Source organism: Cuculus canorus, chromosome 6 (assembly GCF_017976375.1).
Source record: "Cuculus canorus isolate bCucCan1 chromosome 6, bCucCan1.pri, whole genome shotgun sequence".
Lineage (NCBI taxonomy): Eukaryota > Metazoa > Chordata > Aves > Cuculiformes > Cuculidae > Cuculus > Cuculus canorus.
In genome coordinates, this window is record NC_071406.1 from 28,633,928 (window position 1) to 28,661,386 (window position 27,459).

Sequence of the window (27,459 nt, forward strand, 5' to 3'; positions counted from 1 at the left end):
TTAATTTTTGCGTTCAAGATAGCACCACTGTTACAGTAGTGGAAACTCACTGGAGTTTCTTTTACAGACGATCTCTCAAGCTGTGTCCCATCTCACAGGGAGGTTCTGTCTGTGAGAGGACATTGCACGCAGGCTTTCTGAGTGGTGTGAGCTCAGCACCTCGGCACTCAGGGCTGAGCAGATGGACAGGAGGGCTGCTGGGCCCACTTCAGTCCCATCTGCTGGCTTCACTGAGCTGAAGGGGATCTCTACGTGTGTGTTGGTCGAGGGAAGCCTGAGGCAGTTCCAAAGTCTGGGTGATATAATTACAAAAAGTGTAAAATGGTATAATTATTTGAAGGCCTCATAATAACCTAATAATATATTCATAATTTTAATGGGTTACTGAATGAAACTCAGCTTCCCTTTTTGGGTTATTTTGTCAGACTAACTCCAGTGAAGCCAACCTAGAAAAACCAAATGCATGTATGACACAGTTACCACAGAACTCCTGATAGTTTTTGCTTTCTCCAGCTCCAAATGGGGAAACAAAATATGCTTTTGTCTTAATATTTCCCAAGGTTGTGTATGAAAGCATGTTCTCATTTAGAACTGCGGAGTTAGGGAACACTATCATCCACTTTTATTTTGTGTCATTTGAATATAGGAGGATTTCTCTGTAAACTCAATATGAATATGCAACACTTTGGCAATAATTATAGTACAGTCCTAAAACAGGAATTCAGTCATTTGCAGTATATGAGTAAAGCAGTGTAGAGATCAGTGCATATCTGCTTTGGATTTTACTAGAAAGATTCCTTAAAAGTGCTTTTGAAGCCTTCCTGGGGCACTTACTATAAAGAACAAAACCAACACAACAGCAAGTCATGTTGTACAAACCTGAAAAACCCTCCTTTGTTCCAAATGCACTCACTGCAGATTCCTGCCTGCAAGAGCTGAAAAAATTGTTTCATGTGACTCATCCACCAGAAATACAGAGATGACTGGTTAAGTGCCCTCAGAAAGCTTGAAGACAAAATTAACTAAATAGAAATTTTAGTAGTAGTGATGCTCAAACCAATACTATTGAAAGTAAAAGGTCACAAAAACATCATCGCAAAGCTGCATAGCCTATAATTCAGCTCAGCAATTCGTTGTTCAGACCTCAGCAAGCACAGCACAGCTTCACATTTTTGTAGGTTTGTTGAATTAGGTTATTTGGTGGGAGCATACAATGCAATGGTCTGCAGGTACAAGGACTCCACATCAGACCAGCACACACTTCCACTTAACATCTAGCATTTCTGAGCAACTGCGAACTGCTGAAGGCGGCATAATTCAGAATGCTCTCATTTGTAGAAATCCAGTAGCTGAGTGTCAGTCTATTTGTCCCTGTTAAAGTTTTCTTCTAAAAGAGCTCGGTTTTGTCATAAGTCACAGAACACCGCTCATCTTTATCACTAGTAGTAGAACAGGCCGTGCTTTAGTGTGGCACTTCGGAGCCAGGAGAAGAATTTCCCCACCAAAGCTGGTGACTCAAAGCATGAAGGAACTAACAGTGCTTTTTACCTGCTTCTGCCTTCAGGACACAGCTGTGCCCAGTACAACCCAGGGGGAAGCTGCTGCTCTTGGCCTTGACTTAACCAATGCCTCAGTCTGCCAGCAGTCTGCCCCATCCTTTTCCTTGCCCTCTCCCCACTCCAAAGGCGCTGATCCAGGAATTGGTCCTCTTGAGGACACATGCTACTGTGTAACACTTAACTGTGGAGAGGCAGAAGCTGGAACAATTGTCCTTGTTCAAGTCCAGGTCTCAAACTTCATAAGCACAACACTGCACCCGTCAAGAAGTTCTCTTAACTGTTCATATGTCGTACACTGACAGGGTTCCTTAGTCACCAGACCAAACATTATAAGCTTGGAATTAGCTTTTGGGACTGTAAAGCAGTAGCTTCTCATCTGTACGGCCTGTGGCTGTGTGCTGCTTGAAGCCCTGCAGATAACAGTGTCCCAGTTTAGCCCTGGGTTGGCCAATTTCATAAGCTAAAACTGAGCAGTTGGGCTCCCAGTGCCCTTCCCTCTCCCCCCTGGGGAAAGGGAAGAGAGAGGAAAAGACTTGTGGGTTGGAGACTAAAACGGCTTTAATGAAATAATAACAACAATAATTTATTATAATAATAATTATTATTATATGCAAATACATGAAATTGCACCCCAACCCCTGATGACTACATGTCACCACAGATGCTGCAGGGCAGGCAAGGTGAGTGGCAGGAGGGAGGCTGGACCCAGGAACTGGATTCAGGAACACATGGATGCAGGATCGGGGCAAACAGACATGATCCTTGCTGGACATCAGCCATTGAAGAAGGGAGTGAGACACTTGTCATATCTCAAGTTTATACCGAGTATGACATGTATGGGATGGAGTACTCTGTTCATCAATTTGGGGTCACCTGTCCTGTCCAGGTGACTGTCTCTGACTTGGGACACTCCACCAGCTTGAGGATGGCCCTGGTTATTTATTATAGGAATAAGCAATGGCCTTTCTGCACACCAGTGTTATCACTTTTAGAGAGAAACACTGAAAAGAGTGCAATTAACTTTCAGAAAATGAAGTTACTTAGATGACTTAGCTGAAGTTAGAAAACTGGTTCTAATTTAGGTTAAACCAGAACGTATGGAGATGTTCAGAGAGAAGCACAGACTATCAAACCTCTGCTTTTAACTGAAGACCAAGGTGTGAGCTATGGCACACTTGTTGCATTAGAGACTGGTAACATGCTTTGGGTCCATGTTTGTCCTCTTCCACAGCCAGAAATTGTTCCTTCACATAAACATGCACTGCTTCTCCACAGTATAACCCGGACAGCATCCAGCTAAATAATGACACAAGCAAACAGTGGTTTTGACTGGTTTCCCACCTCCAGCTCACATGACTAGAGGTTTTTTTCCTCAAAAATGACGAGTGTCTGGCTACTGCAGAGATCATGCTGTTCACATAAGCTTTAATTAAAGAGAAAATATCCTTATGGATGTTGCCCTCACACATTGGATCCAAGACATACATTTGATGATTTTCCTTGGAACAGAATAAGCACAGACCTTATTGATTCAGGATCGTTTTCCATAGATGGGTCTTCGGAGCATCAAGGTTGAGTTTTTAAATACCCACTGTGTATCCACTCTTTAGAGGAGAGTTCAATACACTCAGATGCTGTGGATTCACAGAACAGTGAAACAAACCTAATACATGAACGCTTTACTGTTTCCAGAAAGGAACATTTAGTATTCCAGAAAACTGAACAGATCTTCCTCTAGTGTCTAATCAAGATGACAGGACACCTGGATGCCTTGTGGAGCTGCAGCACAACCAAATAACTCACAGTACTGGCAACAGCAGAGACATTTTCTTACCCAAGAGAGAAACACGCCCTCTTCCCCTCCCATCTCCTTTGTATGAGCTCACACCTGGGGCAATGTACCTGAAATGCTCCCAGTCACGGCTGGAGCATCTCCCAGTCTCGTGCGAGAACTTCGCTGCTGACAAAGTGCTGGTGCCTCCTCTGAGGCAGGGGGAGTGTAGGACCTCGCTGCTTTCTGAGAGAGCCCTCCTTGTCCCGCTGGAGTGACCCACACTCTCCTTCCAGGCTACTGAGCTACAGCCCTGCTCAAGCGGGAGACCCCTCACCCAGGAGGTTATAGCACAAAACAGCACTAGCGGCAGCACCTGATTTCCCTGTAACCCTGCACTTTGACTCATGATGGACAATGTCGTAATGACACTTGCACAAAGATGATGGGAGCTGTGCTGAATGGCACCTTTTGTTGTCTAGACAAAGAGCCCAGACCGTGCTGGTGCAACACCCGCCCTGCTTTCCACAGGTCGGTGTGCTGAGCTACGTGGCAGCAGCGTTACGGGCAACTAAAGCTCCAACTTCGGTTCAGCAAAGCCTGAATATCAGCCTTAGTGCAGTCACAGAAAGGACGTTTCCACTCATGTCTTCAGCTTGTGTAAACAGAGATGTTTATCTGCCTAGCAAAGACTTCTTCCCAAACCACAATTTACACCAGTCTAGTTTGCTCCAGCACACGCCGACAGCTATGCAGTTAGAGAACAATGACACGGAACTTGCTGTAGCGGTGCTCGTGGTTGCCTTAAGCAGTCTCAATCAGCACTTTCAAAGAGAAATCTCACATCAAGTTTATAGCACAGGGACCACAGTCTAAGCCTCCAGACTCCATTCATATACTAATGTAGACATTTGACATATCCCAACCATGCATTTCCTCCCCAGACCCATTCCCTGTCAGCACACCCCACTCTAAGTAAGGGTGGCACAACAATGAAATCAGGTGGATGCAAAGTGCACAAGCAAGCCTAGTTGCTTTGGAGTAAGTAATTTTCTGCCTGTTTCCTTTTGGGCGCATCTGAACTCTTTATCACTACGGCGAGACTTCTTCCTTTATGAAGCTTCTCTTACAGATACTGTTAGCACAGTTTTATTAACACAGTTTACAGACAACTGATGCTCAACTAGAACGTGTGTGTCATGAGAAAGCAGTTCCAAGAAACTGAGACTATTATAGTGCCCTCGGCATTCACTGAAATACTTCAGGAAATTAAAGAGTGAGTTCTTTGTTTAAGAGGAGACCCTGAACCCCAGATTCACAACTGCAACAGATTTGCAGGAAGAAAAAGAAAGAAAGAAAGAAAGAAAGAAAGAAAGAAAGAAAGAAAGAAAGAAAGAAAGAAAGAAAGAAAGAAAGAAAGAAAGAAAGAAAGAAAGAAAGAAAGAAAGAAAGAAAGAAAGAAAGAAAGAAAGAAAGAAAGAAAGAAAGAAAGAAAGAAAGAAAGAAAGAGAAAGGAAGGAAGAAAGAAAGAAAGAAAGAAAGAAAGAAAGAAAGAAAGAAAGAAAGAAAGAAAGAAAGAAAGAAAGAAAGAGAAAGGAAGGAAGAAAGGAAGGAAGAAAGAAAGAAAGAAAGAAAGAAAGAAAGAAAGAAAGAAAGAAAGAAAGAAAGAAAGAAAGAAAGAAAGAAAGAGAGAGAGAGAAACAATTCCCTTACACAGCAGGATCCTGACTGCATGCTGTTGGATCAGAGGGCTGCCCAGGCAGGTAAAAGATTGAAGTCCCAGTATATTTTGCTTCAGTTTTCCTTTCTCTGATTTGACTGGGTATTTTTCACTTCACACAAGATCTCTAGGACAGGAACTATCTTACCCAAAGGTGACCTGGGAGCTCTGATTTTAGGCAGAGTTGGTTGGCCAGTACATTCAGGACAACCCCACACACAAGCATGCCAAAAAGTTACAATTCTTAATGAAATATACTGCTCTTTAGGCATGCCTAATTAAAGATAGAACAGGAGAGAAAAAAACTTATTAAATGAAGCTACAGTCTCTCCAGAAGTTCCGATTTAAAGATACTCTGTAGAATTTCCGCTCTAGTATCACCTTTGTAGCATCTCTTTTGAGAACAGGTTTCAAAGTGTACATTTGTGAAATAAAAATGGGGATTGCAATGGCTGAGTGATCTGAGCTATTAGAAAAAGAAAGAATAAAATAAATTCAATTTAAAAAAAATAAATAAAAATCTGTGCTCTCTCTGCAAGTATTCACACTGTTCCTTACTGAAAATGTATGGGCTTTGTGAGAAACACTTATTCACTGCTAAAATATTGAAAAGGACAAAGTCTTCAAAGCAAAGACAGTAATATTTTTATTTTACAATTCAGTGCCTAATTGGATGCCCTTCTAAAAAGGCATCCCATCTTACAAAAGCAGTAGGTATATATACTAGTTTTAGACAAAGAACTGTGTAAGTCCTCAAAGAATGTTTATTTTCTTAGGTTATCCAACCACGTCTCGAAACTCCCTTCAGGTTCTCTCCTGAGCTAAGACAACTACATCCTACAAGACAATTAAGGATATCAATAAATTCTTGCAACTCCACAGGAGTGTTTATGCTTTCGGGTTATTCATCCATGTCTGGAGATCGTCTGCATATTCTCTCTTGACACAAGACAGATTTCTATTACAAGATAATTAAACATAAGAACCAGCTGCAGCAAAACTTATCGATTAATTCTCACAGTTTCATTTGGTCTAAGTATACTAAATAACTTAGTTTGTAGTACTTTGCTTAGTAAAATCATTCACTAAGGCAGATTTTCCTGCCGGTAGGTTATGCATGGCAACATACTGACACTTCTAATCAGAATTTGCATGGAAACAACCATTTTCCTCTGAAAGCTCACCAAAAACTGCACTGACCTGTTTAAGTGAGACAACCTGCCCACAGGACACAAAGAGTAAACTTGTAAGGTACCGTATTAATCAGTTTGGGATTTTTATTATTTTCTTGGGATGTTTCAGTCTGGGTAGAAATATGGGAGGTTCACAGTTACCTTCTTTACAGAGGCAATCTGCATTTACAGTGTCACATGTACTTTTCTAACCAACGTTGCTTTGTTTGTCCTTGTAAAATACCTGCTGCAAACATCTTTTCAAAGGTTAAGTACATTTGCCACAAGAAATGTTATCTCTTTCACAGATTAATTTAAATCAATGTCATTGATGAAGTCACTTCAAACTTCTGACTAATGGCACTTAAACTTAGTCTTGGGAAAACACTGAAAATACACCCCTGGTGATAGAATTGCTTGCGTGCAGCAGCTCGTAGACAAGGAGAAACAGGAAAACGTCTTTAATAAAAGAAAGACAGATCTCTTTTAATAAGGAACTGCAGTTCCTCATACCTCCTGTTGGAAGCAGAAACCTGCAGAGATTAAAAAAACCATTTACACTAAGCCCAAAAGATGCCAGTGATCAGAAAGGCCTTAATAAACAAGGTACACGCTGCTGAGACAGGATGAGAAGATGTAGCAATAAGAATTAAACCTCTAAGTGCCAGAATCTAGGGATCTGCTACCTGGGAGGAAAACCAGAACAGGAATATGACTGATTTGATGACAAGTGGGGAAACAAACAAAGCACACTTCATGGCTTGCATGCCACACAAATAATGTCTCACACGAGATTAATCAAGAAGAGATTAAGAACTAGAAATCCTGTAAAAAATTAGATGGGTTTTAGCCTGGTTTTCTTATACAACATAACTAACTGCAGCACCAGCTCACAGTGAGGATCTGTACACTCATTTCTCGGAGTACTAATTACCAGTTAGCAGCAACTGGCAAAACTCAGTGGTATTCCAGACAAATACCATAAACATTTGATCATAAGTCTAGAACACGGCTTGTGTTCACAAGAATCTACACATTCAAATAGTCTAAAAATTAATGGAGAAGTTAGACTTTACATGCTAGATGTAGGACCTTAACAGGAAAGAAAACATTGCCTTCTAAAGATAGAGGCAAGGGGAACAGCCTGACAGAACAGCACAGCACCAGGAAAGAAATACCAGAATATTGCAACTTGTTACCGGTTAAGGTTTAACCAAAGAAAGCGGCAAGTCAAAACCACTAAGAAGCTCTGTTAGGCAGGATACCGAAGTCCCTTGACAGTGGTGGTGGTGGTACACATCCTCGCAGGGCCAAACAACAGGTTGCAACCAAGATGGGCTCCTGCTACCTCATGAAGACAGGTGAGGTAACTTGGCTTCTTGCTAAAGAGGCAGCTAAGGGGTGATCTAAAAAACATCTAGAACATCTCTTCAAGTATCTGCAATGATAACAGAGCTGAAATCTTCTTGGTAGAGACATACAGAGCATTAGTCACAAGTTAGGAAACTCAGGCTAGATAGCAGGAAAAAGAATTTCCAGCAGGAATCCAGCCACTGCTGACAACCTAATGTTCTTTAACCAGAAGTTTGAACTATAGACCTCCAGAAGACTGTTTTCATCAATACTTTTCAAACTCTATGAGCTCCCACAGAGCAGAGAAGTATGCCCTGGCAGAGAAAAACAGCAGAAAGAGCACCACAAAGCTTGTGTAAGTCATCAGGGGCTTGAGCCCACTTCTCAAGTGCAGGCCAAAGACATCCTAGGGACCTAGCTCCAGCTCCTGGTCCAGAAATATACTGGTCTCCTGCCTGTCCCACGTCACGTTTGCTAGCTCCACGGAGATGTTCCAGGTCATCAGCAATGGTGTATACCACTGAAGACTCCTATGTTTAAGTAACTACACCTCTCACCAGTTGGAACTAGTTGTCGCTTAAATCCACTGACTTCTCAACAGAGAATAGATTCAGAGGACCATTTAGAGTAGTACAGGGTCATCAAACACTTTGTGACTGCAGATTCAATCCATCAGAAAAAAAAAAAATTGGAAGACTTGACATCGAAAGTGTAAAAAACCCCATGTTTTGGTGCCAGTACTTTGATACAGAATACTTATTGAGAGTTACACAGGCCATCCCGGATGGGCGTATGGGCATGACCAAATAATTTTGGGAAGAATTTTTCAATTTTGCCTCTTTCCACATACAACACATCAGTCTCCTGCTAATATGATACAGACTGCTCACCACCCTATATGATTTCCTAGCTAAAAATAGTGTTTTGGAAACAGATACTCTACTTTTCAAACAAGTTCTGCATTCAGAAGCTTTCATTGTTCTGTACTAGGCTGTAGCATAAGTCTGAGCCCACTCAGAGTTCTGTCTCAAAACCCTCTAAATATCATTTTAAAAAATAATAAAAAATATCTACAAACAGACTTTGGATCAAGCATAAGTATTCCATTTCCAAGAAGCTCTTAGTTATATTTGTCGGGGAGCCAATTTTCAGAACAGTTTAATCTCCTTCTTAAAAGAGAATTTGAAAAGGTATCAATGAGAGTTAAGATTCCTCACTTTGCTTTTGTAGATTTTGAAGTAAAATCAAGTCTCTGCTATATACTATGAATTTTAAAACTTTGGGTTTCCCCTCCTCTGAGAATTGGAAGTTTTGCCTTTGCTGTTACTTAGCTAGGTTTCACACAAAGCTGGGATAATTTGGAACCCAAATCTTTTTGGAACACAAACTTTCAGCTAAAGAATATATATATGTGTTTTTTTTTATTAAACAAGTCTCTCTTATCATACAGATCATTTTCTGAAGCTTAATACCAGGTCGAGGGGCAGCTGCTGATGGAAGGAGTAGGCAAGCTGTGTGGAGCCTCACACATTGCTGCCTCTCAACGCAAATGCTTACTTAGCTCACGCAGCTAATAAGCCACTGCCTACTAACTGCCAACGTTAAACCACACCAGGGTTTTTGCAGGGAGCAAATGCAGGAAAAAAACAACACTGCACATCATAGTTTATGCCTTTACTCTATTCAAAATATGAATTCCAATGAATTGCCTCCTACATTTCTCTCCTCCCATCCCCTACTCCTATAGCCTGATCATTTTAACATTTGCTTATATTTGACTTTGTTATTTTTCTGGTAGAAATAACATAATGATATGAAACCTCTCTCATCTGTGAGTTAAAGAACCAATTTTTCTTGATAAAAATATCCTGTTGCAAATTACTCTGATATGAGCTACAGCTCATGTGAATTAAATTCATTCATAAGATGTGGAGACCCACTGAAGATGTGAACAGGGGATACATCATGCAGTGCAATGAAAGAAAGATTACTGATAACCTAAAAAGGGCACAGAAAGCTTTACTGAGGGAGAGTACACAAAACCGAGATGGCCAGTCCTTCTATGTTTCTTCTCCAATAGGAGGCTGAGGTGAGGAATTCAATTATCAAAAACCTCTTTCCCAGAAACAGAATATGAGTGCTGTGGTTCAGAGGGAATAGAGTGAAGTAGGCTCAGGAAGTATTTGTGGAGCCAAGTATTTTATCAATAGCAGTATTTCCCTCATTTCTCTAAGAACCCCTGGTTCAGCACCCTTGGGTCTTCCAGAAGGATTCTGACAGGAATGAAACACTGTCATTCTTGATCCAAAACCAGATAAAGTGCTTCCAAACAGGGGACTCAATTAAACAAACTCACTTCTTAACAATGAATCCATAAGGGACTTCTAGAAAAGATGCTTAACGGTCATTTTCACGCTAAAACCAGGGAGAAGAAAGTCTACTGGAATAGTGTGTATTTGATAGCACGGAGAAGAACCATTGCAGATCCTACATGCAACTATAGGCTTCCACCTGCCCTGTTGCAAAGGCTCTTTACAAGGCATTGCATTCTTCAGTCCTGCCTGAAGCCCGTTTGAGCAGTTGGTGCTCACTACTCCCCCATTCCCGATGCTACACTTCTGGAGAAATAAATGGAACATTTGCAAAGCCACCAAAGTCCTACAAAATTATTATCTGCATTGGTTGTAGCCAGATGTCCTCTCACACCAAGAAAGTTCCTTTCACTTTTGTTAAAAAGTGACATTTCTTTACACAAAATACACTTTCACGTAGATTTCTCATTGAGAAGAGGAAATAAAGCATCAGGAGAAAACAACAGCGTTTATGGTTATAGACACATCTTAAGATCACGGGTTAGGAATGGAACCTGCCTCTGCACTTACATGGACTGCACTTACATGCACCAAAGGATGTAAATTATAAGGATATAGATGACGAATAGAAAGATTGGTGTTTCAAGCTGGTATAAACGAGTGTGGCCCCACTGAGGCACAGCTGTTTCATGGAGAAGGTATCATGGTTCAAAGTGCAAAGACAGAAGGGAGCCAGCAATGAAAGTCTTGCAAAGAATGGGCTACTGCCAGCTGGTATGGACCCCTGCAGCTACACTGCCTTCAGACAGGCAGCAGTGCTACATGATTTGCTCTACAGAACACACGGAGTTAGGAATAAAAGGATGTTCTCAGCCTCCCTTTTATTTCAAATAGCTTATGTTAAAAAAGTTCCGCCCAATGCTGGTTAGCAGCCTGTTCCTGGAGCCGCTGCTCTTTGCGCTGTGCTTTACACATGCAAGAGGGGGGCTGCAGCAGGCGCAGGGACACAGGAGGAGGTGACACTTGCAGAACTGGGCTCAGACTTCCCTCTCTGCACTCCAAGTACCAGGAGACGGCCCTTTCACCAGTGCTTTCCTTCCACTTCCAAGCTAGCTTGCCCCGTTTCCCTAACGTGCACAGAGGTTTTGCAGCTGTTCCAAGTGTGTGCAGTGGAGAGCGCAGCCAAGAGGCTCACAGAGAGGAAATGCAACAATAATAGACCACATAATAATTGTTTCATATAACCAAGGTCCTCTCCTTTCGGAGGGTGCGCAGCCCTCCGAGGCACCTCTCTCTCCTTTGCCTGAAGTCCTGTGAATCGAGCTGCGGCGAAGAGCCCGGTCCCGTCGCTGCAGTTCACGCCTTCGCTGGCCTCGCCGGGACTGTCACCCGTCGGTCTCTGTCGCGGTTCCCAGGACAGGCAGACCCGCAGCAGATGGCTTCAGCGGGGCCGCACACGGTCCCACTGGGAGCCGGGGGCACCCCCAGCACCAAACACAGCGAGCAGGATGCGTGGAGGCTGAGCCCCACTTCATCTCCGGGCGGGAAATGGCTTTTTGCCCCCCCGAGTCCTGACTGCAGCGCTGTTGGGAGAAGGGCCGAGGAGAGAGGGGGGCGAGGGGGGGTTTGGCGGGGGAGGACTGCATCTTTGCCCAGCTCCGGATCTGTTCCTTCCCGCACCCCCGCACAAAGCTGCCCGCGGGAGGCGGCGGAACGGAGGGAGGGAGGGAGGGAGGGAGGGAGGGAGCCGCCGGGTGTCCGGGAGCGGCGGGACCCGCGGGTGGGGGCGCTTCTCCCCGAGCCCTGACGTAAAACCCGAGCGGGGCTGCCCGCTCCGGCTTCTTAAGGAGCGCGCCCAGAGCCGCCGGCGCGCCCTGCTCGGCCGAGAGCACAGGTGAGCGCACAGGTGAGCGCACAGGTGAGCGCACAGGTGAGCGCGGCGGGGCCGGGTGTGCGGCGGGCGCGCAGGTGAGCGCGGCGGGAGGGGCGGAGCAGACCTGCGCGCACAGCTGAAAGGCGCGGGTGAGCGCGGTGGGGCAGGAGGCGCAGGGGAAGCGCGGGTGAGCACTGCGGGGCTCCTCGGGGCTCCCCGGTCCGGGGCTCCCCCCGCGCACCGCCGCTGCTCCAGGACCGGCTTGGGCGTCTGTGAGGTCTGGGATGCAGCCAAGAGATGTAACCGATAGCTCCAGCCCAGCGAAACTCTGAGAACAAATCAGCTAATTAACTTTTTTAGTAGAGTTCCTGTAAGGCGCTGGTCTTACTCCACAGGGAGTGGAATTGCCAGGAGGGAGGGGGAAAAGTCAGAGCCAGAAGGTATAAATAACACTACCGAGCTTCGCTTTTATGGACAGAAAGACCTAAAGACTGGAGGGGGAGGGAGGGAATTAAAAGCGGGCATTCCCGCAAGCACAGGTAGGACAGTAGTGAAAAATGGGGTTTCCTGAGCATCCCCTCAGCTCTCAGCCAGCAGGAAAAAAAAAGAAAGAGCGTTGTAGTCGACTGACTGCAAAGTGCTGTCTGAGCAGGGAATAAGGTCTTAGTTTCCTTTGCTACTGACCCTGAGCAGTGCCACTCGCGCCACAGCGGCCAATGCCCTGCGCAGGGCTCACCCTTTCCCACACCTCTGACAAATCCAGAACCCTTCTCCCTCTCTTATCCGGTTTTGCAACTTCGAAAGTTTCCAAAGGGGCTGAGGGGCAGACAAAGCAAAGCAACCAGTTCAGATGCTAATCAGTACAAACCATCTCAGTGATGGAAATATCCTTAAAAGCCAATTTTAGTGTTACTTTTATGTTTGTTGGTTTTTTTCCCCTCTTCCTCCCCACGGTCATATGCGAGACTGCTAAGTTGTTTTCAAAACCAGAAGCTTGATAAGCACAGTTAATTATGTCCCTTGAAAAAGTCTTGGTAAACAGATAGTTATGTGCATATTGCGTGGCATATATGCACAGGTGTCTGCTGCCCAGTGGAAAGGCTCTGATACACAAACAAGTGTGGAGTAGTGACTCACAGGACGTCTTTGGGTCTGCTTCTGAGAAAGCAATCAAAACCTGCAGTAGGGTGCAGAAGAACGATGCTTTTGGAGATCTTGGGAACAGCACGAGGGCAACCCAGTTACTACCGCCACTGTCATAAGTGGCGCGCCACGAGGCAGAGCAGAAAGAGTTGTGCTGTTCCTCTTCTATTAATTAAATGCAAGGTTTGGATCCAAGGTTCTCGAGCCAATTGTCCTCATGAGATCCCAAATCAGGTTAAATAGTGACAGTAAGCAGTTAGAGTGTAAAGTCTGCACAGCTCCAAGATGCTCCCAGAACCTCACGAGGTAGCCAGATAGGGGGCTTGGTAAAAATGATACTGCCAGGACTGAAATCTCTGAAAATTCCTTTAGCTCTACGATGAAATACGTTCCACCAGGCAGCCTGCCCTTCCCTGGTCTTGCGCACTGGCTTTCACACACCACCTGTCTGCACAAACTTACCCTGCCCTGCGTGTTTCTCTTCACATAGACATATGTTGCTTGTGCTCTTGATGATCGCTCCTGGAAAAGGCTTTCTACACAAAAAAGCGCCAGTTGATTATTAAGTTAAGCTCATTAAAAGAGGTTTCTTCTCCCTCCCACAACACCCTCCAACAATCAATCCAAAAACATAAAAGTATGAATACTCAAAAGATCAGCACATGCATTAGGCAGAATTATTTGTCCTAAAAGCTGATCTTGGATGTTGCTGATTTCCACAAATGGGAGGTTCTCCACGAGCTACACTAAACCCCTAAACCTGTTACACATTTCTAATGCATATCAGAAATGTAATACTAGAAACAGACTAGAAAATGCACAACAGAAGCATTTATTAGAAATTAAATCTGATGGAGACAGCTGTCCCCCAAAGGTTATCATTCTCAGGATTTCTCCCGCTATAGCCACTACTTAAGTTTCAGAGTTTTATTGTAACAGACAGTTGTTACAGTGATCTGCAATAAGCACCTGTACTTTATATATTTATAATGTTAGTACAGGAAAGACAGGGACCTGTTGGAGCAGGTCCAGAAGAGGGCCACAAAAGCGACCAGAGTGCTGGAGCACCTCTGTTATGACAGAGCTGAAAGAGTTGGGGCTGTTCAGTCTGGAGAAGAGAGGGCTCTGGGAAGACCTTATTGCTGCCTTTCAGTGTGGCTTATAAGAAAGATTGAGGCGTACTTTATCAGGGCCTGTTGCGAAAGGACAAGGGGCTTTAAACTAAAAAAGGGGAGATTTAGACTGAATATGAGGAAGACAGTTTTTACAACGAGGGTGGTAAAACACTGAACAGGTTGCCCAGAGAGGTGCTGGATTCATCTAAGGAAACATTCAAGGTCGGGTTGGATGGAGCTCTGTCTGAGCAACCCGATCTGGTTGAAGGTGTTCCTGCTCACTGCAGGGGGATGGGAGTAGATGGCCTTCAATGGTCCCTTCCAACCCAAACTGTTTTATGATTCTATATGTGCATATAAGTGCTGTGCAATACAGCTGCTACGCTGTGGCTTTGCTCTTTCAAGAAGGTACTGTTCTAAACATCTTGATAAACAATCAGCAGAAGAGACTAACATTTGTTAATATGAAGTAAAATAGCAGAACTTGTACTAAGTAAAAGATCAAAGCACTCATAATCTGCCAAAAGAGGACATATTAAATCAGGCCTTGTCATCAAGATTACCAGTTTGGCAGAGAAACATAAGAAACTTGCCTCTAGAAGCAGGCCCTCTACTCACTGAGCATGTGTAGTAGATAATCTGCAATCACCTGCATTTTGTAATAAATTGAGTGCAGAGGCTCCTGTCGGGTGTGCTTGAGTTGTGGAAAGAGCACCCAGACTTGCACAACTCTACAGTAAAATCAGTGTCTTGACTTGGGGTGTGAGATTGGGTATTTGCATGCTGGGTAGCAAATCTGACTTTTCAGACAACATAGCTATACCCTCTTCTCAGAGCTGTTCTGCATTCTAACAGGTCAGTCACTCCTGTTCAATGGATGATTATGCAGCCTATTGCTAATTCATTTTCAGAATGCATTTCCAACAAATAGTTTTCCACCTGCTGTCCATAGATCCCTGTGAGTCTACAGACTATTTTTAAATGTTGAGGAAAGCTAAGGGCTTAAGTACTCCATAAAAAGGAATGGATTTTTACTGAAAAAGGTTAAGGATCTGTAAATTAAGAAAGGCCAAAAACTTTCTTATCTGGGACTTCTTCATATTTAAAGTTCATCACATGGATTTGAGGATGATTGACAAATTTTAACACATGCTTCTGCTGCACAGAGTATTGCAACTCCACTAGTATTTATATTCTTACATGCAAAAAAGCATACACAGGTTTTTAAAGAGCAGAGAAACAGTTACCAATATTTAAAGTGCCTTCTATATCACGTAAGGCCCCAGGGCTTTGTTCCTGCATCTAACAGTGAGAAGATTTTCAGCTTCTTTTGGTTTTGTTACATTGCAGTGACACAATGGACCTTGGGAGCAGAGGAAGAATCCACTGCAACATGAGACTCACCTGCTCTCTGCTTATCATGGGAGTGTTCTGTGTCACACCTTTTGTCTGCCATAACCAAATTGATCCACTAGCTCTTGGGCGAGCAGACCCTCAGTGTTGGGAATCCTCCTCAGCTGTCTTACTGGAGATGAGGAAGCCTCGCATTTCTGACTCAGTCAGTGGCTTTTGGGACTTCATGATCTTCCTGAAATCATCAGAGAACTTGAAACATGGGGCTCTATTCTGGGACCTGGCTCAGCTCTTCTGGGATATCTATGTGGACTGTGTGCTCTCCAGAACCCACGGCCTAGGGAGAAGGCAGCTAGCAGAAGCTGAACAGAAGATCGCTATCCTACGTCCTCAGCTCACAGGGAGAAACCAAGGTTACTCTTCCTTTAATACATGTCTTATGGTCAATGACTAGAGTCTAGTAGGACAGGCTTATTGTGTTATGTGGTAATAGTACAGAAACGGAGAATGGTGCTGAACAATGATGCTCCACTCCTCCCAATCCAATACAGAGCTGTGTTTATGTTCAAAGTGATCTCAGTTAAAATTTGACCTCCAAATAACCTGAACTCTAATGACAGCTTTATGTCGGGGAGAAGGGGCAACAGAAAGTGAAACATAGGAAGAATCAAACAAAGAAGGCAGATCAGCAACTGAGCATACACAGACACTCTTCCGCATCAGATATTTTAGCCCTGTTGTGCCATGGACAGGCTGGTTCTGAATTCCTTACTCTGAGAGGGGCACCAGCTCAGGAGTGTGTCACGCTGGTGCTGCTGGGCAGAGCAGCAGTCTTTCAGCAGAAGGGTAAGGAGTCAATTAGATACTTCCCATTTCATACTGGTAAATATGCCCAACACACAATGAAAACAGATCTAGTCGGAGATGCATGCTGGCTTTCAGACACAGCCACAGCTTCAGGAAGACGCTAAATGCTGCAATTCCTGATCTCCAAGTTCCCAGCCCCAGAGCAGGATCCCCTTAATGTAAGTGTCTCCATACGCGGTAAGGCGAGAGCAGGATTTGCAAAAGCTAGCATGTCATTTAGCCCCCTCATTCCGAGCAGGACTATACAGAGTATCTCAGTCCCTTTCAAGGTTTCAGCTCTGATCCTGCTACCAACAGATGAATCCTTCCCTGGAGAACGTCCACTTTCAGAAAGGTAAAGGTGCTATAATTTGATGGAGAAGTAGAAGTGCTGCTGCCATCACCAACAATATAACACGTAAGGCCTACAGGGAGAACGCAGAACTGCTCTTCCGGGCAAAGAGGCCCTACAGATGGATCTACATAAATTGGAGAGCTGGGCAATTGCCAATCACGAGAAATTTAACAAGCGCAAGTGCCGGATTTTGCAGCTGGGACATGGCAACCCCAGATATACGTACAGGCTAGGGAGCAAGAGACTGGAGAGCAGCCCAGCAGAAAGAGATCTGGGGATTCTGGTCAACAGCAAGTTGAACGTGAGCCATCAGAGTGCCCTGGCAACCAAGAGGACTAATCGTGTCCCAGGGTACATCAAGCACAGCATTGGTAGCTGGCTGAGGGAGGAGATTGTCCCGCTCTACTCCGCACTGGTGCAGCCCCACCTTGAGTACTGTGTGCAGTTTTGGGCGCCACAGTATAGAAAGTACATCAAGCTACTGGAGAGTGTCCAGAGGAGGGCCAATAAGTTGGTGAAGTGTTTAGAGGGGAAGTTTAAGACCCTTATCTCCACTTCCTAGATCAGTGCCTTAGTTATTCATATGTTTGAGAGGAATGACACTACACCACTGGCAGTCCAGCTCGTGCTAGGACCTGAGATTAGAAGGATTGAGAAGTCCTCATCCCCGTTACCTACAGAGAGTACCCTGGTCATTAAGCTAGGAGATAGTAGTTGTGTCAGACTGAAGAACTCACAAACACAGGGGTAGTTTCTAAACTCTGAACCAAACAACCACCATCTGCATTTTGAAAGCAAGGAGTGTATCCTACCCTGCTTTGCAAAGAATCTGAGCTATCCCATAGATCAACCATGATATTTGTTGTGCGGAAATACGCTGATGGCACACAGCACAGAACGCCCTGCTGGTTCTCAGGTGGCCTTAGACAAAGGCAACAAGTTGCTCAGTCCTGTCCAGAATGAGGCACTTTTGGGTTCAAATGGAATGCAGCTTTAGACATAAAGCAATAGTACTACAAAAAAAACTGACATGCCCACCAGGCAAAAGCACCAGATGAATTTTTGTTTTCTGGATTGCAGCTTTGAATGCCACTGTCTAAATTCCCCTTTAATCTTTTATTTACATCTAGCTCTTCATGTCTATATCACCCTGTGATTTTCCTAAACAAAGAGCTTTTGTTCCAGTCAAGATTAGGACTAACTGTCTGATGTATTTTGAGGAACCATATTATGGTCGTATGAACCAAAGTATGATTAATACTGACTTTTATCTACTCCCATACAGAGAGATTTTAGGATAATACTGCAAAGTAGTCACACTTTAGGACAAACAAGGATTCCTCCCCTTCCCTATTCTTTTACCTCTTTGTTTTGTGAATTGTAATCAGTTAATCTGGTTTCTCTGTACAATTGATTAACATCAGCCAGTAGCAAGCAGCTTACAGCAGTGACAGCCTAAGTTTTTTTTTTTGAGGAGCTATCGAACCTTTCATCCAAGTCTCCCAGTCTCTTAACAAAGCCAGCTGCTTTAATCTTGTAACCCTCGATGCCACTGCCTTACTTAGGGAGTAAAAGCAGAAATTAATTGTTAGTGATGGTAGATAGAAATCACCTCCTAGCAAGTGATGAGGAATAGAATTACTGTGTCTTATGTGTGAGCTTATGTGTAAAGAGATGTACAAGCCTGTTTTTTTAGCCCAAAGAGCAGCACTAACGGCATTTGAATGATCTTCATATCTACATGGGTGGGTATGAATAGCTTTCAGTAGGCTTGTTTTAGAAGTCAAATAATAGAACAAGATATTTTCTTTATACTGTTACTTCTGCAATTGATAATATCTTTATTACTCCATGCTGAACCTTCTCATCTTATTCCTCTTAAATAGTCACAATTTAAATTTTCTTATAAATTGCAAACAGAAACGTAGATCAGGAGTGGTCTGTAAGCTGCATTCACTATAGTGCCTTAAACATATAACTGAGTTCAAAAAGCAAGACAAAGATATGAATTTGGCACAGAAGTGCTGATGTTAAGGTGTTATTATTCCAATGTCAGGTTTCAGAATGAAAGAATAAGTCCCATGAGACTTAATATGAAGTATCAGGAACTGAGCTTTTCTGAGAAGGAAAAAAAAAAACCAACAAAACAAACAGAAAAGCCCTCCAAATAAAAAAGACCTAATGCAGTCCTTGGTAAAGCTTCCTGAGAACTTCAGAATTGAACAGAGCTACACCGTCACACCTAAGAAACACTTCTATATTTTCGTATAATTTCCTCCAAAACAAGTCTGTCTCAGAATGCAAGACAGTGCTAGAAGTAGCCCAGGTCCAGATTTACAGGTCCGAACATGCTTTTCTGAACCAGCCTAGTCCTGCCAGGTTTGTAGTTACTAGCAGGTCTGAAGATACTCTTCAAACTCTACCCAACCCATGAAAAACATAACAAAATCAGAACAGCTGTATATGAGCTTTCTGACAACCTACAGCTAACAAATGACAAATCCAGCTAACATCCTACTTAACCCAGCAACATTTCAACATTCTCCCATCCTAAAGAGAACCATTAGTCAGCTTTAAACTGAGACAGGTAGGGAGAGTCCTTTACCGTTACCTGTCCAAAGTATCTTTAGTAATTCATTTCTTTCCCCTAACAAAACCCCAAAACCCAAACACTATGAAAAAGCACATTTCATAAAAACCTTTCCAATGTATTACAACACTGGAGTTAGACACATTATAGTTTTAACAGTTCTTAACGAGCCAAAATAAGACTTAAGAAGCTCAAGGAAAACATAGCTTTTGTACTCACAGCAAATGTTCCCAAGGAAAACTTGTACAAGAGGCCCCACAACAGAGCCCCGGTATAACCACTTGAGGAATGCAAACACAAACCCCTCTCTGCCTCTTTTCTCCTCACCCAGCAGTCTCCCAGCTAGCTCACCACTCCGAGTGGCCACAGCGGTGCCCACCTCCCTCGCAGGGGTAGGTGATGGGGCTGAGATCAGCCCTTGCACCTGGCCTAACCGGCAGGTACAGAAACAACTCGCTGTCCCAGCTCTGCTGGGCTGCGGGGTGCCAGGAATGGCAGCGGGACAAACACTGCTGCGTTATGGATTTGAGGTCTGGCAAATAAACAAATACTGTGCTAACCAGTTACGTTTTCAGAAGACAAATGTGCCTAAAAAAAATTAAAGCCAATGTGCTGGCGTTTGGAGGTGACTGCAAAGAAAATGCCCCCATAGTTCCTCAGGCTGCTAAACAGTGTGTGAGATCTCATCTGCTCTGCAAGGAGGTTGAGGACAAGCTGATGGGTCCGTAAGACTGAGCAGATGTGAGCGCTTTGCCTCTAACTATAAGTGCAAGAGTTCTATAGGAAAACTGAAGGAAAAAGTCTCTGCTGGGGGGAAAGATCAAAGTCACTGTAAGGCAGCTTGCTAAAGGAGGGATGTGGCTATTGCCAAAACAAGAGCTTTGGGGGCAATGCTGATAAAATGGGGATCAGTAGCAGCTAAAGATGGAGGAAGCATGGATGTGGGAAACTTGAGTGTTCAGCTGCTCTTTGCTTTTTGGAAATTGATTACTTATATGTATTTTCATGTCACTTTTTAGGGATATTTTCTCATATTCAGAAGTTGCCAGTTCTGAAGAAGAAAGACTCGTTTGAAGATTTAACAAGTATCCATATGCATAAGAGTAGATCTACATTACTTGGAAGAATCTTTGGAGAGCTAGGGAAAAAGAGAAAATGACACATTTAGTCCAAGATCTTAATTTGTAGTTATTTTTAACTACTTCTCTTTTAATTTTTGCATTTTAACCCTCATTGATGTTAATTTATATGGAAGAGGAAGGCCTGTAACTATAAGCACTGTATCTCTGATTAACCTGGACTTGTAGGCTTTTTTAATTACCAATTAATTCAATCTCCTTAATAAACTGCATGATTTATAAGCAGTTGCCTATCTGTGTGTACATCAGGCTTTTTATAATGCACGTGACCTATTTAGACTATTGTCTTTTGGGTGCCAAAACAAGAAATAACTGATCCTCCAGTAAGAAACAGAAAAACAGAGCAGGAAGTTGCCAAGAACCTCTGCTGGCTCCAAGACAGGATTAGAGTTGAGATGGTGATGCTTTATTGTATGCAGAGCTGTACTCTTGTACAAAGCAACCACTGCTGAAAGACATCATCCCGCTAAAGAAAACTAGTACATATTTTTATATTAAAAATATAATCAAAAAACATTCTCCGTTTTCCACGGAAAGTAAAAGAGTTAACAGGTTTTACCATCTCCTCTGTTTGCGTTCACATGTTTTTACAGTATCTTCATGAATTTTTAGTTTAAAAATATGCCACTTAAAATGTTACATGTTTTGAAAGTGTTTAATCAAAAGAATTCTCATAGATAACTTGAACTTGTTTCTTTTTTTTATTTGGCAATTTCTTTGTAGACCAATCCGTTTCCTCTGACTGTTATCGATAACTCTAATAGGCAATTTGGTATTAAAGTAAGGTAACATAACTTTGGGCAAGTAACACTTTGATGAAATGAAATATTTCCATCGCCTGGTTGGCTGAATGCAACTACAAAATTCACCTTTCCAGGGCAACTACATTTAGTTGTTCACTGAAAAATTCTTCCCTTGAGCATGTGGCAATATTTGGTTGCTTTACTTTTTTTCTCCCAAATGCCAAAAGAAAAACTCATTTGCTGGGTATTCAACTTGCAGAAATAGGTTCACGTAGCAAAATGTGTAAATTAAATCTTAAAATGTTTACTGGGTCTGAACAAAATAAAGCTTAAATATAGTCCCATTGGGTGAAATCCTGATCTTATGAAAGAAGACATAAAACTATAAGAGGACTATGAGCTTCAATGGCCCTGAATTTGTGCTTGAAGTTAAGTATCCAACAAACCACTTAAATGTTCAAGACAAGAGGGAACACTAAAGTGGGATGAGTCAGGAACACACAGTTCAGTGTTCTCAGCAACACCCCCCAGATGCGTCCGCCTGCAGCCACAGCCTATGAGAGTGCTCTGCTACCATGTGGGAGGGAAACAAGAGCTCTAGTACAACAGATCTGCCCAGTCCTGTACTACTGTTGTTAATTATCTAAATTATATTAATATATCTAAAAGCCCCATTGTGCACAGCTTTGTATAGACCCAAGAGAGACAGTCTTTCAAGCATGGTCCCTGTGGCCATCAAGACCAACTGACAAAGACTGTGTTAAGGGCTGGATGCCTCACCAAGTAGGACTGGTATGGTAGACCAGATGTCACCTGTCCCCATATGCCCTCAGACTCTAGAAAACATAAACCGAGACAGATTATTCTGAACAGGTACTGTTTATCTTAGATGCTCTTCCACAGGGCACTTTGGGAAGAGGCAAATGTTTCCACTTTAGATACGTCCTACCTGTAATAACAGAATCTCCTAGGTAAAGGCTTATAGCAGCTATTTTCCTCCCTTCAGACAGTAACAGTAATGCTGAAAGATCACTACAGGCCAGGCTGATGTTTAGCTTAAACAAATTTGCAATACTTCTCTGCTTCAGCAAGCTTCTTAATTAGCAGGCTGGAGCATCATCTGGCCTTTGAGGAAATGGGCAGAAAAGGATTAGTGTGTGGAGGAAAGATTGAGAAAACAGACGAACTTCTAGCATAGGTGACACTACAGAGAACATTTGGAAATTACTGATGTGAAGGAGACAATCTGTGTTATTAATTGTGCTGAAATAAAAAAGGAGGTGCAATTAATTACAGGTAAACCTGCAAGTGATAAAGTTTCTAAAGGCAATGCTAACTCAGGCAATTTCTTCTCTCTGAAGGACTCAGAGCTCAGTTCTACTTTGTAACTTAGGTCTTACTTGCTTTTATCCAGGTCGGAACAATTCACAGGAAAATGCAATCAGATGATGCCAATATTTGCTATTGATTTGTTCGCTATACATTGGGATCTTCTAGGGTGGCTGCATTAACAAAAAACGAGTGCTGCGAGTATGAGATGCAAGCAGATTTGCTGTACGGGAATAATTCCAAAGAGGGTTCCTGATGTTAAAGACAGGATATCACCTCCTACCACTCTGCCCTGTAAAATTCATGGCAGATTTTGGGGTGAGCTAAGATTGTTTTTTTGCAAATACTGTTCCTGGCTTACTGTTTTTCCGTTTGAGCATGTCACAAGAAGGATGGGATGAACACGTCTGACTGACGTTGCTTAACTATCAGCTGAACTGTTTAACAATAAAATAAAGGCCTTGGGATTTTTTTATTTCATCTTATAGGGACCCAGCAGCTAAACAACTGCTTATTAGCATGGGAAAACAGTTCTTTGAGTCCTTACACACTGCCATAAAGTAAGAGTCCATGGTGGCTCAGGAATATCTATTGGCAAAGTTTGTGCTCCAGACCTGTTCCGCGTTACATTGGACCAAACCAGCATTGGTTGGCTGTCACTGTTTCAAACCAATTTTAATCAGGGTGCGCTGACTCTCAAGGAGATTTAAAGCTTCATCAGGAGCTGATGGATATCTTCCTATAATCAATAGTTACATTCCTTGGATTGTTGTTTGTGTCTCTTGGCATATTGTAAAAGCAATACTAAGCTTCTGTCTCCAACTATATTCTGTTGGTGTAATAATATATGTGTATCCACTTTCTAGTGACCTCATCGCTATTTGATTTCTGGGGTCCTCCTCCCTTAGTTAGTTTCTTTACTTTTCCCTCTCTACACCCTTCCTTTGCTGGAAACAAACTGCTCCTTAGCTTCCAGTTGCATACCACTACTATTTGCTGTAATTCTTGCGTGTTTGCAGCATGTGTAATGAAGGGCTTCTGTGAGTAAAACTAGCATAAAGGACCAGGAATGTTCATTACTATCACTACCAGAGTGTAAGGTCTTTCGAGAAGGAGGTTGAAGTACTACCAACAGAAAACAAAATTTCTAGCCATTTTAATGACAGAGACAGTCCTTTTATGTTGATAATTATAATTATCAACACTACCAGAGTGTAAGGTCTTTCAAGAAGGTGGTTGAGGTGCTACCCACAGAAAACAAAATTTCTAGCCATTTTAATGAGAGACAGTCCTTTTATGTTGATAATTATAATTCGTTCTGAAAAATACTAGAAAATGTATGTGGAAAATTAAGTGTTCTGCTGAGCAGCTTTTCTTTAGCCCTATGCTTTTCACCGACCTTTTCAATCACATCAGCCTCGATTACACATGAAACAAAGCTTCAGAATGTGTAATATACCTGACTTTCTCCCAAAGCTTCCTAAAATATTTTGCTTTCACCCAAACCAAACTTTTTTTTTATTAATCACACAAAACTCAATATTCCTGTAAAAACTAGTACTTTCTCTCTTGGAAAGCTGGTATAGATTCAGTGTTTCAACTAAAATCCTTAAAAGTATGCAAATTTTCTTAAATCATAAATTTTTTTTAGCCCAAATGCACATATTTGTTCCCTATTTTTTATGTACCTCTTGCAGGACAGTGATAGTAAGTTGCTGAATCTATAATTTTTCTCTCTGAAGTGGTACTGAATCATTTCCATTTCTCAGATCTTAAAAATACTTCTGTGCTTTACCAACAAAAAAATGTTTTCCTTTTGCTGTTATCAACAAGCAATACAGCGCAATTCCAGGGAATAAGCTTGACCATAGCATATCAATAGCTAAAGAGAGAGAGAAACAGGCAATCATTTGCACTGCTGACAAATCACATTTAGTAAATCGGCCATTAGTTCATATTTCACTTATCAAATAGTTAACAATCCAAAGAAGTGCTACATCTCACAATAACATGCAAATCATTAACTTGCTGCATTTTAACCCATTATCTCAACTTTCGACCTGCTGTCACTAAAACAATATGCATTTGATGATACTACCATCAGAGATTATCCCAATGTATGTCACCGAGTTGCACTCCTTTAAGAAACTCTAGCAAAGAAGAAATGGAAGGAAAGCTGTGAGCATCTATTGTTTTTCTCCTAAGAACAATCTTAATTCTTTCTAAGGCTTTCACTGACCCATGGTTATAAGAAACGAAGGTAGACTGTAGAACGAATGGATCAAAGCAATATACAATATTTCTTTTGTATGCTACCTTCCTTTCTCCTCACATCCCAGCCTGCTTCCCTGATTCTGCCTAATCGATGCTTTGTAATCAACTTCAGCAAGTACAGCCTGCTACCTACAGCAAATTGCCTACAGCCATCAAGTTTCAATGCAGCTTATATGTTTACTTACATGCATGTGTATGCCTGTATGTGTCTGTACAGGCTTGATAAGTGGTTTTAATACTCTGGAAGTTTTAGATATATTCCATCAAATACAAAGTACTAGTAACCAAGGAAGAAATTACTTTTATCACATTTTAGATGCTGCAGGTAAAATTACATTCTTATTAATAATTCCATACAAAACGTTACATTCTTATGAACTGTTCTATATTAATAGAAAAGTTAGTCAATAATGGAAAGGCTCTTCTAAAGCAAACTCCTTCAAATCTTTAAAGCATTTTTTTCCTTTAAATATGAATTCAGTAGTTTAGAAAAATACGCATATGTAAATATAAAGCAACGAGCAGTCTGACAGTTAGGAACTTACTCCTTCCTTCAATCTAACAAACAATGATGTGACAGAAAATACACCATTGAAACCAGTTGACTCAAGCCAACTCTCATACAAAAAAACCAGTTTCACAGTTGTGAAAGCCAGTGTAACATTAATGAAGATGTACTCATTCTTGTCAGGTGGGCCAACATATACTGCACAGGAGCTAGAAACCACTAGCAGAAAAGGAACATTGTTCTCTAACACTATTTATGGTTCCTGGTAAATGCAGAAATCTGTTATGCTGGGTTGTTGTTATGCAATATCAGAGACACTTTAAAAAAGTCCGACATGGCATCAATTACCTTCAATAGTTCTGAAGCTGTAAGGTGAATAGTAGTTTCCATCATTTGCAAGCTGGTGAAGTTACTTGGTTGATGAAGTCAGAAAAAGATCTGCAGACATGTTCAGCTGTAAAGATGAACTCCTGCTGCAAAGCAGACTGTTGAGCTGAAAAGTAGAACAGATTTTAAGTCTTTCAGAGTTATCGGGATACTGCCAGAGCCCTGAAAAACTCTTTACAAATCTCTAATTTAAGATAATTCCATAGAAACAGCAGCTTCTTCTGTTATTTTTCTTATTACATCCTCATTACCAAAAGTGAGGAATCCTGAGTGTTGAACAAAACTCTGCTGCGTCAGACCACTGATTACAAAGGGATTTTGCACTGCTGGAAGTCTGCAAGGGACTAGAGTCATAGTTACACTGCCACTGCCAACAGAGAGGACCTCCAGTGCCCTCACCAGTATAAGTTCGCTTCTTAATTGACTCCTGAGGCTGATTTCCTCTTATGTGCTTAGAGTCATCCTGTTTCAAATTAGTCCAGTGTTATGGGCTATATTCCACCTTACAGGAACACATTCTACCTTACAGTATAGAGCTGCAGTACTTCTAGGAGGGCAAAGGCAAGACTCTGAGTTTCCTCTCAGGGTTAAGTGATTATGAACAATATTATTAGAATAAACCGTACGAAGGTGAGAAGACAGTGTCAAGATAACAGGGAGAACTTATACCTGGCTGGGCCTGCAGAGACAATGCATCTTGCAGTTTCATAACCAACTGCTGCAGTTCCACTTCCTCACTGAATGCCTTCTCATCAAGTGGCATCTGCACGGCAGTGGGAGCAAGAACAGTATTCCTCGTGATGCCCCTGGGGAAGTTTTCTGTCAATTCAGGCAGATATGTTTGATTTTCTTTTGCCTTTTTATTCTGTTCCATAAAAGGTCTGTCAGACTCCAATGGGTCTTCTGCAAACAAAAAGTCCGCTGCATTGGGAACCTCAGGTGGCTGTAGCAACTGCATTCTAGCTGCTGAGTTGGGGGGATTCAAAGATTTCCAGTCTTCACGCCTTCTGGAAGCAGGCCTTATGTGGGCAAGATTTAATCCACTCTCCATTCTCCTTTCCAGTGGCACATGTGGATTTTTTGGCATCATATTCTGACATTGTTCAAAAGGATGTTCTGGTGACTGTAACATGGTCTACAAGAGACAAAAGACAGAAACTATACTGTGAAAAGAATTGATATTTTGGGTTGCTTGTAGTACTAAAATAGGTAGGAAAATAATTCTGTGTCATAATAATAAATTTTTAAAATTTCTAGTGAACTAAACCTATCCTTATCACAAAGAAAATATTTTCCTGCAATAAAATAAAAATATTTGTTTAAGTTTGAACAAACCCATCTGGTCGTTCTTTTCACAATTCCGGTCTGAAGACATTACATTCTTTAATGCCATTGAGAAGCTGGAATAATAATGTTGCAAGAGTAAATTTGCATGTTTCTTCTAGAAGAATTAAACTAAGAGAAAAATATATGTGATATTAAACGCATATTAAACAACTCAAACCTTTTAACATTTGAAATTCCAAAGCTAGGTCGATTGTCAGTGCCACAATTGTGCTTGAAGCATCCTAGACAGCACTATGATGGCAAATATCATCCACTGCATGAATGCTGAGTCTGATGTAACTGGGGTGCACTGAGCTGGCTGTGCATGTACTGGACGCTGGGTTTGCAGCCAGTCCCGCGTGGTGCGACAGGCCAGTGTCGCAGCGTACACACAGCTATGACATGCCAGGTCATATGGAACTCTGTGTGCAAGTGATATAAAGCTGACCAATTGTGTGCTGCAGATCCCTGAAGAACACTCTAAAAACAGCACCGCAGAAAATGCTACAGGTGGCAAATATGTATGCATTCCTGTGAAATAAGGGCCTTTTTAGAACCTCAGAGATTCTTAAAATGAACAAGAGTCAATAC

The 27,459-nt window shown here is 42.3% G+C and overlaps 2 protein-coding genes across 9 annotated transcripts in view; one reads left to right on the forward strand and one right to left on the reverse strand.

Annotated features, from left to right (window-relative positions):
- DYTN (dystrotelin) overlaps positions 1 to 27,459 on the reverse strand; it is an 86,246-nt gene that overhangs the window by 39,923 nt on the left and 18,864 nt on the right. For 2 of the 5 annotated variants that reach the window (XM_009559767.2, XM_054069387.1), the window contains 2 exons: positions 26,212 to 26,677; positions 25,427 to 25,648 (listed from right to left, as the gene is read on the reverse strand). In XM_009559767.2, coding sequence (XP_009558062.2) covers positions 25,545 to 25,648; positions 26,212 to 26,677 — 570 coding nt within the window. In that variant the 3' untranslated portion in view covers positions 25,427 to 25,544. Of the gene's footprint in view, positions 1 to 52; positions 2,856 to 20,238; positions 20,301 to 25,426; positions 25,649 to 26,211; positions 26,678 to 27,459 lie in introns of those variants that run through there. The other 3 variants (XM_054069388.1, XM_054069390.1, XM_054069389.1) reach the window with 3 other exon arrangements.
- Positions 11,655 to 21,981, forward strand: FAM237A (family with sequence similarity 237 member A). Of its 4 annotated transcripts, none has more exons than XM_054069395.1 (3): positions 11,655 to 11,793; positions 15,369 to 15,784; positions 20,182 to 21,981. In XM_054069395.1, the coding sequence occupies exons 2-3, from the start codon at positions 15,376 to 15,378 to the stop codon at positions 20,319 to 20,321; spliced, it is 549 nt and encodes a 182-aa protein (XP_053925370.1). In that variant the 5' UTR covers positions 11,655 to 11,793; positions 15,369 to 15,375; the 3' UTR covers positions 20,322 to 21,981. The 4 variants fall into 4 exon arrangements, with proteins under 4 accessions (XP_053925370.1, XP_053925369.1, XP_053925367.1 ...); XM_054069394.1 differs by having other exon boundaries at positions 11,657 to 11,781; XM_054069392.1 differs by having other exon boundaries at positions 11,671 to 11,805.